At 38.7% G+C, this 14402-nt stretch overlaps 1 protein-coding gene across 1 annotated transcript in view; it reads left to right on the top strand.

Moving 5' to 3' along the window:
- The first annotated feature begins 5334 nt into the window (after positions 1-5334).
- PRTFDC1 (phosphoribosyl transferase domain containing 1) overlaps positions 5335-14402 on the top strand; it is a 44536-nt gene continuing 35468 nt past the window's right edge. Inside the window, exons 1-3 of the mRNA XM_065731409.1 lie at positions 5335-5476; positions 9414-9520; positions 12486-12669. Of these exons, the coding sequence (XP_065587481.1) occupies positions 5417-5476; positions 9414-9520; positions 12486-12669 (351 nt within the window). The 5' untranslated portion in view covers positions 5335-5416. The remainder of the gene's footprint in view (positions 5477-9413; positions 9521-12485; positions 12670-14402) is intronic.

The following is a 14402-nucleotide window of genomic DNA, read 5'->3' as shown; positions in this document are numbered from 1 at the left end:
TTCTTCTGCTGTGGGGATGAACTTCTGTTTGATTACTGTACTAGCCTGTGCTGTTAGTTCATTATCTCATGCCTTCCTCCACACTGACTCCACAGCATAGAAAAGTTTGCACAAATGCTAGAGTAACTTTGTCTTTGAATTCTTTCTTAAATATTCCTTTCCAGTGATGCCTACCAAGAACTTAACAGCTGCGCTGCTGGTTATCTGAGATTAGAGTTCATTGTGATGACCTGTGCAGTTTCCTTGAACACCCCTGGCACTCTGTAGCCATTTGTTCTTCTGTTCTGCTTAGATTGTAAATTATCTGTGGTGTGGATCAGCTTTTTCTCTCTTTGCATAGTGTCTGGTGCAATGGAACGTTTGTCCATAAGTAGAGTTCCTTTGTTCCTCTAACAACAATAAGTATGATCATCTGGAGGTGAGTCAAGACCGTGCAATAGAGGGAACAGATTCAAATTGTTTACCAAAAGAATCTGTTCTCCCAGAACTCTCCTCTCGTTTGTTTCAGCAATTGGAAAATAAGAGCTGTAGGAAGAGAAAATTAAGTCACTTAACTTATTCCCTGGAGCAATACGATTTAGTCATGTTCTTGTCATAAGATGTCTTTGAAATGCAATGGAAAATGGCTTTTTCACTAGCAGCCCTTAATACTGCATTTCTCATTTTGCAGCTTGAGCTCATATGCACAATGTGAGTCCCCATATGGAAAATTCTGGTGACTCAACCCTTTAATTCACAAAACTGCTGTAAGGATGAAAAAGTACCTCTAGAACTGTTCTGGTATTGCTTCAAGAGCCATATTAAAGCTCAGGAAGCAATGTAATAATTTTCTCTCCAGAGGAAAAAATCAGTAGTGTTGAACAGGTGGCCCTAGGTACTGCAGGGAGCAGCAGCAATCACTTTGCTCTTTGGTCTGTGTTGTATAGAAAGCATAACATGAGCAAATGGTTCAGTGCAGCATTCCAGTGTTCATAGAGTGTGGGTCATTCCATGGCTAAAGAGTTTGGTGGTTGGCTGGCCACGCACATTTAGCATGCCTGTGCTACAGGAGAACATGCTGGTCCAGATTCTTTTCTTTTTCCAGTACACTTTTGTTACTGCACTGTTTATTCTAAGCAAGCTGTGAAGTATACAGAAGTACATCAGAGAGAACTGAGCTATTTTGGAAAAAAAGAGCCCTTAAACTGTTATTTGTTTACCTGTTTAAAACACTATTAAATCTGTTTGCAGATTTTCTCAAATTTGCTCGAGTTTATTTAGGGGGTGAGTGAGGAGGAAAGAGAAAACCATGCGAATAACGTCCTTTAAAAGGAGAGCAAACTCTAACAGTTAAATTCAATGCATTGGGTGTGACCATGTATTTACAATTTCCTGACTAGTCCTTATAGCTGTGCATGATGAATTTGTCACCGGATATGATGCAAACATCTTGAAAATAATCTTCTATCATGCAAACGTCAATACCTCTCAATAGCTGGTTAGAGGAAATATTTGCATAATATTATGAAAGAAATAAAGTTTATTATAGTATTAAAGGACAAAAGGAAATTTTTGTTTGCATTTATTCCAACTATAAAGAACTCTATATTAATAACATGAACCTGCAAAGCAGGATGAGTATCTTCAGGAGCCAGGAAATTACAGAGTGAAGATCTAGTTGCTCTGGTCTGGCACAGTGAGATTAATAACAAACAAAAATGCAGTTTGTATTAAAGATGTTTATCATGGACCAAATAAGTCAAAGTCACAAATTCTGTGAAGCAGTACCTAACGCAGATTTAAAGGCCATTACAAAACAGACTAACATCTGAATGTCAGATATTAACCATTCTAATGGTATAAAACTTACTAAAATTATTAAGAGTCTACATCAGTCTTGTAGACTCAGCACTGGTTAACTGTGACAGCTAAGTGCCCTGAGCTTCATTTGTGGATCTTAGATGCTGCAAGTGCTTTAAAGTTGAATTTTTTAGTTACTAAAGATGCTGATTCTGCTGAGTTTGAACTTGGACAGAAGCTTGCAGTGCCACTCCATGAGCTGCTATAGCACAGTTGTCACAAAGGGGGGTATAGCATCCATGCTGCTGTAGGATGCTATGATCTCCCTTGGTTCTTGAATGTAGGGGAAGGTTGGAAACGCTGCTTTATGTTCTCACAGACATCAGTAACGATCTGACGATTAGTTTTTGCTGCCCTCCAGGTCTTCAGCAGTCACCCTGAGGACTAAGTAACTGCCTCAGGTAGTGCAAAAGAACTCAAAACTCTGGAATACATTAAAGCTGGATATGAAAGCAATTCTAAATAGTTTTCAGCATACCCTGAAGTACTGTGTGTGCTAGACTTCTGTTTTTAATATTGTCTTCAGTTTGTGTTTTACCTAAAAGGTAAACAACTGGGGTGGCAGTGGTGATCACTTATCCCATAACAACTAGCAAGTGCCAGTTTATGCTTCATAAGATTGTTTACAGTACTGCTGTTCACACAACAACAGCAGCAACAAGCAGAACCAGAAATAATCTTGCTTCATCCTCTGGTTGGCAAGCTTCTACCTAGGTAACCTATAATTCTTGAAATATTCTGGATTTTCATGCTTTTCTTGTTTATTTTTGGTGTTTACATATTAAATTGTGGAGTCAGATGTTTATTATGGCTTCTTGGGTGGGGAATACATAATGGAGTTTCTAAGGCTAATAGATAACCCAGTGACGATGTTTGTCTTGGACTGTTTTCTTATTTACACGCCTGCCCCAGCCTCCTATTTTCAATATTTCTTTACGTTAGAACTGTGGAAGGGTGGAACTTGTGCTGCCTTCATCAGTAACAGAGTAAGAGAGGAAAGGATGCGTAACCAAATGATGAAGATAGTTCTGTGAAGGCTTAAGATATAAATACCGTTCACAAGGGATTTGTATATATGTTCCAAACTCTGCTTTGTTTCTTTGGGTGTCACTTTTTCCATCTGCTCCTTTATGTTTTTTGGCTATGTGTCCAGACCTACTTGTTAGTATGAGTTCACTGTTCTACCCTATTTTCTTTGTTCTTTTCCCCTTTGATCATTTCCCATGGTCGTAGGTTTAAAAGTGTCTACTCTTTTCCTCCTATTTTTAGTTTGTAAACAAACAGCTAAAGAAACATAGGGAAGTTCCTCAGAATGCTGACATTCTTTTTCACAGTTAAGACCCTAATACCATGGTTTAAATAGTCATATTTTGGCCTTAATTTAAAGTTTTGAAGGTCTATTGTAAATAAACTTGTTCTACATCTGCTCATACTGTAAAAATACAACGTGAATATACAGTAAGTATATATACCTCAACAGCAACATTCTTAGCAGATTAATTTCCATCACGAACAAATAATTTTATTAATTCTTCTGTTAATTCTATGGTTTTACAGAACCACAAATTTGTCACATTTGCAACAAGTCTAAAAAACATGTATCACATTTTGTGCTAACAAATAATGATACATGCAGAAAGAGCAGCTTGGTGGATTGGATTTGTGGTTGTTGATAGCAGCACAACCCTTCCAGCTATGCCCCAGCTAATTTTATCTAGTTTTTCATCTCCGTATTCTTATCTGTTGTTATTAGCAAGACGTGACACTTATTACACTTCTGAAGTGTTCCCTGTAAAACTCTTGGAAGAGAAGTATACCAAAAGAAGACTTGACAAAACGCAGTCATCCAACCTTGATGGGAAGAACAAATGTTTCCTGTTTATGTTTTTCTGCACAATGCCAGAGGAATTTATTTTTTAGTATCTTGTCACAGTCTTTTCCAAATCTTTAAACTTCTGACCATAGTGTTCTGTTGGATGTAGTTAGGACAACCTTTTGTGTTCCTGTGGACAGATAAAGAACATGGTTTTAGAAAAGACAAAAAACTGCAATAGTAGCCCAACTCATCCAAGTGGCAGAAGTAACCAGTAGGCATTCAGCAGTAGCAAAAATAATTTGTAATCCCAACTGCAACCTAACTAGCTTCAAAATGACACAGCTCAGGTCTGTGATGTTTATTCAACAGCAGCTTTGTCTCTAATGTGATATTAACTAAATCAGATTGCATTTGCTTGATGGCGAAGAGATTCTTGCCTACCTCCAAGCAAGAAGAATCTTGAAACCTTGCAAAATGCTTGTGGGCACAAATCAGTGGTGTTTAATCCTGAAGTTTAGATGAAACATGAGACATTCTTTCTGAATAAATCTATGAAAAGTTGATATGCAATCAAAATACAAAAGTATGTAGGGATTTTGCCCATTATGAAGATCTCTATATTTTATGAAAATAGCTTTATTTAATCTATGTATGTGGGTTTATGAAAATCTTTATACGCTCTTTATCAAATTCAATACCTTTTCTTAAGTTTATTTTAATGTGCTATGGAACAACTTTTTGCAGGATACTTCATTCTTGGTATGCAGGGATCACTTCCAATACAGACAAATTCTGGCCTGTGTCACTTTGTAAACATGAAACTCTGTTCTTGGAGACACATTGTCAGTTGTAGCAACAGTTAAGAGTAGATCCTTAACCCACTAAGAAACAAATAGGTTTGACTTCACACAAGAACCAAAGCATCTATAACAGGGTCATTTTAAATTACTTGTAGTACTTATCCAGACTGTAACTGTAATTGGTTTATAAAAATATTCTTAATGCTAGATTCCTAAGCTATTAATTGTCCTATCACTTCTAATGCAAGTGGGAATGAAGTAATAGGATGCACCCAAAAAGCAACCCATATTGGAAACCAGGCGCCTGCTTTAGATGCATCCATGGTGTTTTCAGGGTCCACGTGTCAAGACTTGGGGCCTTTCAGTCTTTAAATTTTCCCGAGTCGGAAGAGACCCATAAGGAATACATCGAGTCCAGCTCCTGAAGATGCCGCTTACTTCAACACCTGTGCGGTGCTGAGGAAGAGCACCGGCTCAGAAGTCAGCAAAGATAGAAAGCAAAACTGATGACAGGGGGTTTTCTCTTTGTTTTTCTCCCTCTCCAGAGTACGAGCGAACACCTGTCCAACTGCCCGTTTACGCCACACCACTTCAGTGTCACCCGCCTCGCTCCCTCAGCACGGACCCCTCACCAGGCTCTGCCCAAACCTCCAGCGCGACGCCGCGCTCCTGCCCAGCCCTCCTCAATCTGTACTCCCGAACGCCTTCCATCTCCTGCCGCCTTCTGCAGACAAAGCCCTGCGCAAGCTGCCGTTTCCCCACTCAGAACGACAAACGTTTTAACGCACGCATCGCAGCACTTCCTCTCCCGCACAGCCCCGGCTCTCGCAGCACTTCCTCTCCCGCACAGCCCCGGCTCTCGGCCGCTCCCTCGGCCGCCCACCTCCCGCCGGGGGCACGGGACGGCGCGGCCCTGCTGGGCCCCGCCCCGCCGCAGCCCCTCGGGCGGGCTCGGAGGAAGATGGCCGGGCTCTGCGGGAGCGGCGCGGCGGCGCAGGGCGGCGGAGGCCGCGGCGTTGTGGTAAATGCGAAGCGGCGCCCGGCGCGGCCCGGCCGCTCGGGACCCCTCCCTCTTCCCCGCCGCCCCTTCCTTCCTTCCCGCCCGTCCCAGTCTGCACTCTTCCCGGCCGGTTCCCCGCTTCGCTCCCGGCCCTGCCCCCGCGCCGTGCCCCGCTCCGTGCTGTGGCTTTAACGAAGTGTGTTGAGTAATGGAGCCTGAGGTGCCCAGAGAGCCGCCGCGGTGCCGGGCCGCCTGTGCGCGGGGAGGCGGCGGCACGTTGTACCTCGCCCTTCTGCGGCGGGAGGAAGCGAGCGAATCCGAAACGCGTTTGAGCGCTATGGGGATGAATGAATGACGCGAAAGTGAAGGAATGTACTCGTTGTTCCGTGGCACAAATGAAATCATCCTATAAACCGGTTTATCGCTGGCACCCCCCACGGGGTCTGCCATGGTCAGTGCCTTCTCCTGGTGGCCTCCTCCGCGTTCGGTGCCTGCCGTAATGGGGGTCAGGGTGCTGCGGGCTGAGATGGACATTCCTCACTGTGCTGACTCGGTGTCTTTTGCTTGGTACCCTTCCACAAACCAAGCCGGGGGAAGGTAGCTCAGTGTGATTTGATTTGCATTTACAAAACGTGCACTTTGCTTGGCGCTCAGCATTCTGATTCTGTACCAAAGCAGAACCCAGGTCTTTGTTACTTTAAGGGAAGAGCTGTGCTCAGCCCCTTGTGTGTGCCCACTTTGTTGGACAACAAAGCCAGCAGTGTTCCTCGGAAGGTAGCTCAGTAGAAGTTCTCCATTTTCTCTTTTCTGCTTCAAAGGAAGCCTTTCAGACCTTGCCATGTTTTTGTATTCCTATTTGTGTACATTCGATCAGCTTTATGGAGACTTACTGAGGAATTTCTTCTGGGCTGCTTTAACATGCCACATGTGAACTTAAGAAATAGCTGCTTCTTTCACTGTAGGGTTTTTTCTTTACACATTTGTGCACCAGTACAATTAGCATCTATGTTTATTTATCTGGTCAAAACAATAAAAAAATTTCCTTAGGTTTTTCAAGGATTAAAGCCAGAAGTATTCACTGCATTTTGGGTGCTCTTTTAGGCCTTTCACCAGAGGAAAGGTGTTGAGTCCCCAGAGTGTGTTCGGAGAAGGGCAGCACAGCTGGTGGGGGATCTGGAGCATAAGTCTTAAAGGGAGTGGCTGAAGGATCTGGGTTGTTCAATCTGGAGAAGAGGAGGCTCAGGGGAGACCTTATAGCTCTCTACAGCTGCCTGAAAGGAAGTTGTGGCAAGGGGGTGGTTGGCCTCTTATCTGGTAAGTGATAGGATGAGAGGGAATGGCCTCGAGTTGCACCAGGGGATGTTCAGGTTGGATGTTAGAAAAAATTTATTCTCAGAATGAGTGGTGAGGCATTGGCACAGGCTGCACAGGGGTTGGTGGAGTCATTGTCCCTGGAGGTGTTCAAGAGCTGTGTAGAAGTGGCATTGAGGAACTTGGGTCAGTGTGCATGATGGAGATGGTTTGATGGTTGTACTAGATGATCTCACTGGTCTTTTCCAACTTTAATGATTCTGTGATTCTATGGAATGGAAGTTGGATTTAATTTGAGATTGGCATTTCTTTTTATACTGAAGGTAATCACACAGTTTACAAGCAGAGTACTCATCAAAATTGGCAGTTACCTGAAAATTATCCTACAGCTCTGACTCTGGTTAGCTTTGGGATAAATAAGATTTTCTAAGGCTTATTGTTGGGAAATGTCAGTTTAAAAGAAAGTAGACAATGAAATGGACTTATTATATTACAAAGTAATTAATTAGAAAGTACATGTGAATTTAATCTTATTTGTCAAATGCCAGTGGACACTCGTAAATAAGAACTTCTTTGTTCTTGATTTTTGATTCCTGAGAACCAGAAGGATGGGTAAAAGCATAAATGTTTCATACTGATGCTGTTTCAGTAACAGTTTGTAACTTAAGTAAAAGCTGTCAGTTTGTACGAATTCTGAAGCAGTTCCAATTAATTTTGTGTGATGTTGTGCACTATGCCTAAAAACTTCTAATTTGATGAGAAAGATGCCTAAATAAGTGATACTGACAGGGATTCTTAGCCAGTGCTTATAGCACTTCTGTAATTCAGATCGTTACCTGAAATTGTTTCCTTTTATGTTGAAGTGTTTTTGCGCAGAACCTTGCTACAAAAGAATCAGAAAGTGTCAGCCACCCCGATGTCCTGAGAAGGAAAATAGGCTTCCCAGGCCTTCAGCAGCAGTTTTTTGAAGCAAGATTTGCCTCATTAAAATTCTTGCCGAGGAGTATATTTATACTCTCCTGTTTCTGTGGAGACGAGGAACATAACTAAATAACTTTTTTCCTATGTGTAGTCTCAAGGCTTGTGTAAGTCAGGAAAAGCTTTCATTGATTCCAGTGATCTCTGAGTCATGCTCTTTATGTGCAGACATACTAGCTGCCAAGAAAGGTTGTTTCATTTTTCTTTTTTTTTTTTTCCCATACAGGAGCTATTGGGCAGAGCTAAGGACACCTGATGGTATGGGTGTCTGTAGCTGTCCGTGGATGTGCAATAAAACCCAAGCAAACAAAAATCCATGAGACATAGCACTGTTATCACACAGCACTAGACAGGACTGTGGGTAACTTCATCAAGACTACAGATGGGGAGGAACAGCCCAGCATTAAGTATGCTGTGTTAGTGTAGGTATATTTGAGTCATGGTTTGTTGCTCTACTAGGTGAAATTGTTGGCAGAGGTTACTTTCAGTGACTGGCATTTAAAAGTCATGTTTAGTAGAAATGCCATGAAGAGGTGCATTTCTCAAAGGCAAGTCTCTCACCATTTTTCCTGCTAACCAATGTTCACATGGTCAAGGAGAAAGACAATAAGTTACTTGAAGAACATGATTGTAAAGAAAACTTTTTAAGTGTCACTTTATTCTGAACCATAGAATCATAGAATGACTTGGGTTGGAAGGGATCTTGAAGCACATCCAGTACACATATCTGTACAGACTGGAATCTTTGTACCAATACTGAAGCAAAACTTGATAATGATTCCAAGAAGTGTTCTGAAGCTGCAGGTCTTTTCTTTCATACAGAATTATGCTGTGAAAATTGTTGATGAGAGAAGTTGTAGCTCTTTGTTTTTCTTAGGAATCTACTGATAACTTTGCCTGTTGGCTGATTTTTGCCTTACATAATCTCTGCTATCACTGTGTTCTCCTAACTGTTGTGTTCTGATGGTTATGAAGCTAATGTGTATTAAATCTTAAAATACTTTTTGCTGCAAATGTGTGAGTTTACAAACTAGCTGATATTGAGGTGGCACATGAGCACTTGGTAATAGTTTATCTTTGATGACTTATCTGAATTAGGAACCTTGCCTTCGGCAAGACATAGAGTCTTTCACTGATTTTTATGAATATAGACCATGGACCATGTCATTTAGTCTGTGTACAGTTGTGTCTGTAGAATATGTGACTTTATATTACCTCTAAAACAAATTCATGGTTTTAATTTCTCATTTTATACCTTCTAAGCCCACTGCCTTTGGAAAGTCCTTTCTCTCTGATAATCTTAAATTTGCATTTCCAGTTTGCAAATAGTAAGAAACTACTAAGCCACTAGGTTAGTATTATTTCCCTTCTATATCTAGCTGTAATTTCAAGTGAATTTACCCACATTCCATGGAAAAACAAAGCAAAACAAAAAAAAATAATGAACATTTAATTTATGAGGTATTCTAAAAGCAAAATATTGAGTAGAAAAAATGAAATAATAACTTGTGATTACATAATTTTGAAGTTTATTGTTTATATGTCAGCATATATGGAAGGGTGTGGTCATTCTGTTATTTCAGTACAGCATACAAAACCACTGATTTTATAACAGTTATATGCTGTCAAACACCATGAGGTATTTCTAACAGTGTTATTTAATACTCAGATTTCAGATGATTGGCCTGGATACAGTCTGGATTTGTTCACTTATCCACAGCACTACTATGGAGATCTGGAATATGTGCTTATTCCTCATGGCATTATTGTTGACAGGTATGTGTAGCTTCTTTGTTACCATAAATACTTCGGTTGGTATTATTATTATATTTTTTGTAAAGCATGTAATATATTCACAATATATTAGGACAGATGCTATATATTCACTGTCAGTGTATGTACTGTATTATAGATTTATTTATTTAATCTGAGAAGTAGAAGTACTGCTTGACAGTTAAGAAATACTAGACTTGTTGCCTCTTGCAACTCATTGTGTAATTTGTTTCATCTTGTTTCTTATTTGGACACTGAATGGTATAGGATTCCCACAAAGAAAGAGAATGTGATCATGTAGTGACATTGGTGCTGGTGCAAGTGTACAGGAGGGATGAACCAACGTGGGAAAGAAAAGTACAAAACACTGCACATAGTAATACTTGAATGTTCCTCTTGCATCCTGCCTTATGTTTTTAATATAAAAAGAGAAAAGAAATCATATAATTGAGTACAGTCACGATAATACAAATCACTGATGTAGACTAACCTAATCATTCCAGACTGCGCCATTGACTTCTGTCATTTAAGCTGTGCAGATTGCTAACCAGACCAGGAGGAAAGTGTGAAGTGGGCTGTTTGTGCTAAAAGCTACACTTGAAGGGTAACAATGGGAAAGCTTGATCAACCTTCCTCCCAATAATAGTTCCATCATACCTCCCAATAATTGTTCCTGTATGCTCTCAGTGTATGCACCTGTGTTGCTTTAATATTTGTGGTAGTCCAACTCAGTGTTCATACTCAGTTTTTATGTTGATATGCTATTAAAAATCTCTTTTAAAAGTTACAAAATGGTAATTTTTAACAAAGTATTGGAAATAAAAAATCATGGAATTATTTAGATTGGAAAAGACTAATAAGAACATCTAGTCCAACCAATCTAAATGGATTTTCATGGGATATTTTTGACCTGCAGCTTTTAACCTTCTGCATTTAAACAGATAGTTGCAAGTATTGAAATCGTTCAAGCTCCTTGAAGGGAGATTGTAAACATTCATCATAAGGAAGAGCAATCACTCCTGTATTTGTTTTAAACACAAGCTTTCTTTCATCACCTTTTCAGCTACCATTGTGTTGAATTTTCTGTCTTTTTTGTTTAAGGTCAACTGACTCTTAATTCTTCTTTTTAAATAAATATCTTACTACTACATTTCTCATGGGATTCACTAGAAATTTGTCTGAAGTTAGCACTGAACTCGAGTGGTTTGATGTTCTTGTACTCTAGCAAAATGAATTCCACTGTCTTCCAGAAAAGACTCGTTCTGTTCTGATGGAAAAGGAAACAGAATTGAATATACTGTGACCATGCAAAATTTTCATGTAGGAAGAATGCTCTGCACTTCAGAAAATTGTCTGTCTCTTTTCATAGGTTTAAAAACTGGCATGTTTTTACTGAGTACATTTTTGTCTGCTCTGGAGTTCATACGCATTTAAAATACTAGCAGGTCTTTGGAATTTTGGGGAATTCCATCTCCTAAGACAATCTAAGAAAGAATATAAATAAATATCATCAGAAAAAATGATTATTCTGAATAAAACATTTTCCCCATATTTCTGTCTTGATAAGAGATGATAAAAGACTATTTTATGAGAAAAGTAAGTGAAAAACTTCTACTAATCTTGATCAGTACTTCGGTAGAATGAATTTCATATTTAAGGTCTAACAAGATGATCTACTGATGCTGTCTGTTTTCTGAATCTAAAAAGTATGAGTTGTTGCTTTACAGAATTTTCTGGAACGTTACCAAGATGTGGAAATGTGTTGGCTCATAACTAGTCTATTACCTTCAATTTAGTGTTTGTTCTTCTCTGGTAATGCATAAATGTAGATTTCAGTCAAGTTCAGTGTATTCATGTAGGGACAAACATATTTCTAAATTATTGCAGGTAGAGAAAGACATATGATCATGAAAGATACAGGATGAATTACGGGATTTACGTATTGGTAAATTGCATCTTGTCAAGAAGTGCATTCTTACTGAATCTACTAATCTGTTTCAGAGACCTGTCTAAAAGCTTTCCAGAAAAAAAGTGTGTGCAGAAAATAATGCACTGAGTTGTTCTTGTTCAGAACATTAAATGGTATTTTTCAGTTTTCTATTGATCTCAGTTTTACCTCTAGCAGTGACCAGTTATTTGTTTTAGATCTATAATACTCTCTGCGTTGTTCTTTAGAAATGAAAGCTATTTACCTTGAACACTTGGGTTTATTGTTTTCATCTTGAAAAGTTCTGTACTATCAAGTGGCAGAAATGTTTCAGTCTGCTACATCGTGGTTGCAATGCAAAATTAACAAAGAGAAGACCCTGCAACTGCAGGTTAATCGGGACATAACCTTGATAATTCATGTGTGTGACCCAGAACAAGTCACTTCCACTACACTCTACATAAAATTTTTATCAATTATATATGCCTTTATAGTACTTGCTTCTATTTTTTATTAAAATTGTAGCATCTTCCAAAGCCTGTCAGTTTGAAATATTTTTAATAATTCTTCTCCCTGTCTTTCATTTGATATAATGTTCTCAGGTAGTAAATAAAATAATCAGGTATGTCATTTTACAGAAATAATTTATATTGAAGTTTCCTGAAGGGTAAAACTGAATGCAGTGTTTCATCTATTACTCTGAAGTCTCTGAAATGCTTAAGAATTCAGCACACAGTGAGATGTGTTACTCATTTTTATATTAATTAATATTTATATTTTATATTAAATAATATTTTAATACATTTAAGCTGATCTGGTTTGATTCACACACCTTGCATCTTGCATCCAGCCTGTATATCTGCCTGTTACAAACTTTATTCAGTCCCACTCAAACCAAGTCAAGATGCCCAAGCACACTGTTGGCCATGTAATATTTTCATGATTCTATTTCTGTAACCATACAGAAAGCATTATCATGAACTTGGAGAACATACACATCTGATGTTATTTTATCTTTTTTTTCTTTTTTTTTTGCCCCAGGACAGAACGATTGGCTAAAGATATTATGCAAGACATCGGAGACAATGATATTGTGGTTCTCTGTGTACTCAAAGGTGGCTACAAGTTCTGTGCAGACCTTGTGGAGCACATTAAAAATCTCAGCAGAAATTCAGAAAGGTTCATCTCCATGAAAGTCGATTTTGTTAGACTGAAAAGTTACCACGTAAGTCAACAACCAGTTGTGTGTTCGTGATAAATAGTGGACTTTCACAGCTGTGATACTCCTTTAATTATAAGAAAAAAGCTTTGAAAAGTCTTTTTGTTTCTAATTGTTTTCTGTGATTCTTTTTCCCAAAAGATTTGTTCATGGCCCTGTATTATTTATGAATAGTATGAGTGATGGTGTGAAGCATCCTCAAGCTGTATTTTTTTATTTAGTCTGTCATCACTTTTGGACATAAAATTATTCAAGTTCGCAACCTGTAGAATGTCTACATGTTGTTTGTTCTTGAAATCCTCAACAGTTCTGTTAAGTTTATTTCATGTTACTTCATTTTATATTCCCAGTATCCCTTCACAGTTTGACACAACTTCAAGAAAATAAATCTCTGCCATATTCTAAATGTTTAATGCTAAGTAAATGAAGTGCTTTACTCTTCATAGCATGTAGTTTACATGGAAGCAAAATATACCACTAGATGATGATAGTGCTTTACGAGAAAATGAAATAAGATGTTGAACCAAATGCAGTGCTGAGGCAAGTTTGAAGTCTTCCTGTTATCTTCTGAAGAAGTTACACAGTAGTGATTCATTTGTTTCCATGGGGCACTGATAATGAGATGGCCTGCATCTTTTTAGAGTATGTGATTACAATTTTTATTTGCATAAACTGTACATATTTATATTCCACCTTGTACTTCTTGTTCACACTTACAATGAGGGAACATATCTAGAATTTGTCCTAGAAATGTCTGAGGAAGTATACCAAACACATGGGGTGATTTCTCTGAGCACAAGTGTAACTTGCTGAGGAGCTTCCTCAGTACCTCCATGTCCTTTCCACAGGCAGAGGCTGATTGGTGGATATTTTGCTCTGCCCTCAATGAACATCAGCTTTTTCTAATTTTGCAAATTCAACCCATTTTTTTCCATCATAGGAGAGAAGAGTATGAGAGCCTTTTGTCTCCAATTGGTTAGAGTTTAGTCCTAGGACTTCTGTTTCAAGATGTAGTAAGGTCTGTGAAGGACATATGCAATACAAAGACTGTATAGTACAGTTTTCAGTTATTTACCAGTATTATAGAACTAATTAATAAATCAGAATATTAGATTAATCTCATACAAAGGCATATAGAAATTACACTAGATTTTCCTTCAGTGCAGTAATGATAGCCCTTGAGTAGTACTGCTTGGAGAATAATACAATTATTTAAACTGTTCTGTAGTTTTTTTTTTATTTTTATTTTTTACATCATAGGTAATGCCCACAGTTTTCCTATTAAGTTTTCTCTTATCCAGTGTGAGGATACCACCTTTTTAAAATTTCTCTTCTGGGTTACAAATCCACTCTATTAGCAATGCTAACCCATAATCCTTAAGTGACAGGAGACACTTACCACAGAAGTTTGGAAATCTTCACATCACTACTTAAGAAATGAAGTAACAGCATGCTATATAAAGCTGAAACTGCAATACACATTTGGATATACAGGATGCAGTCATCATGGTTAAGTCCTGGATGGTCCTAACATTTGATGGCTGTGGATATTTTGGGTGCTTCAGCAGGAAGTTAACTCCTTCCCTAGAACTACTGATTGCATCTAATTTCTAGAAAATAAATCTTTCTCATAAGTGCTTCCCAGCAGATGTCAGAGACTCGCAACTATTCTTGATTAGGACAGAACTGTCCTTGGAGCAGTGCTTGATGTCTGCCTTGTGTTGAGAAGCTGAGCAATA

Source organism: Cyrtonyx montezumae, unplaced genomic scaffold, assembly GCF_038088225.1.
Source record: "Cyrtonyx montezumae isolate F1298 unplaced genomic scaffold, pur_monq_1.0 scaffold_14, whole genome shotgun sequence".
NCBI lineage: Eukaryota > Metazoa > Chordata > Aves > Galliformes > Odontophoridae > Cyrtonyx > Cyrtonyx montezumae.
Note: the sequence above shows the minus strand (reverse complement) of the source record. Positions and strands in the feature narration are given on the sequence as shown.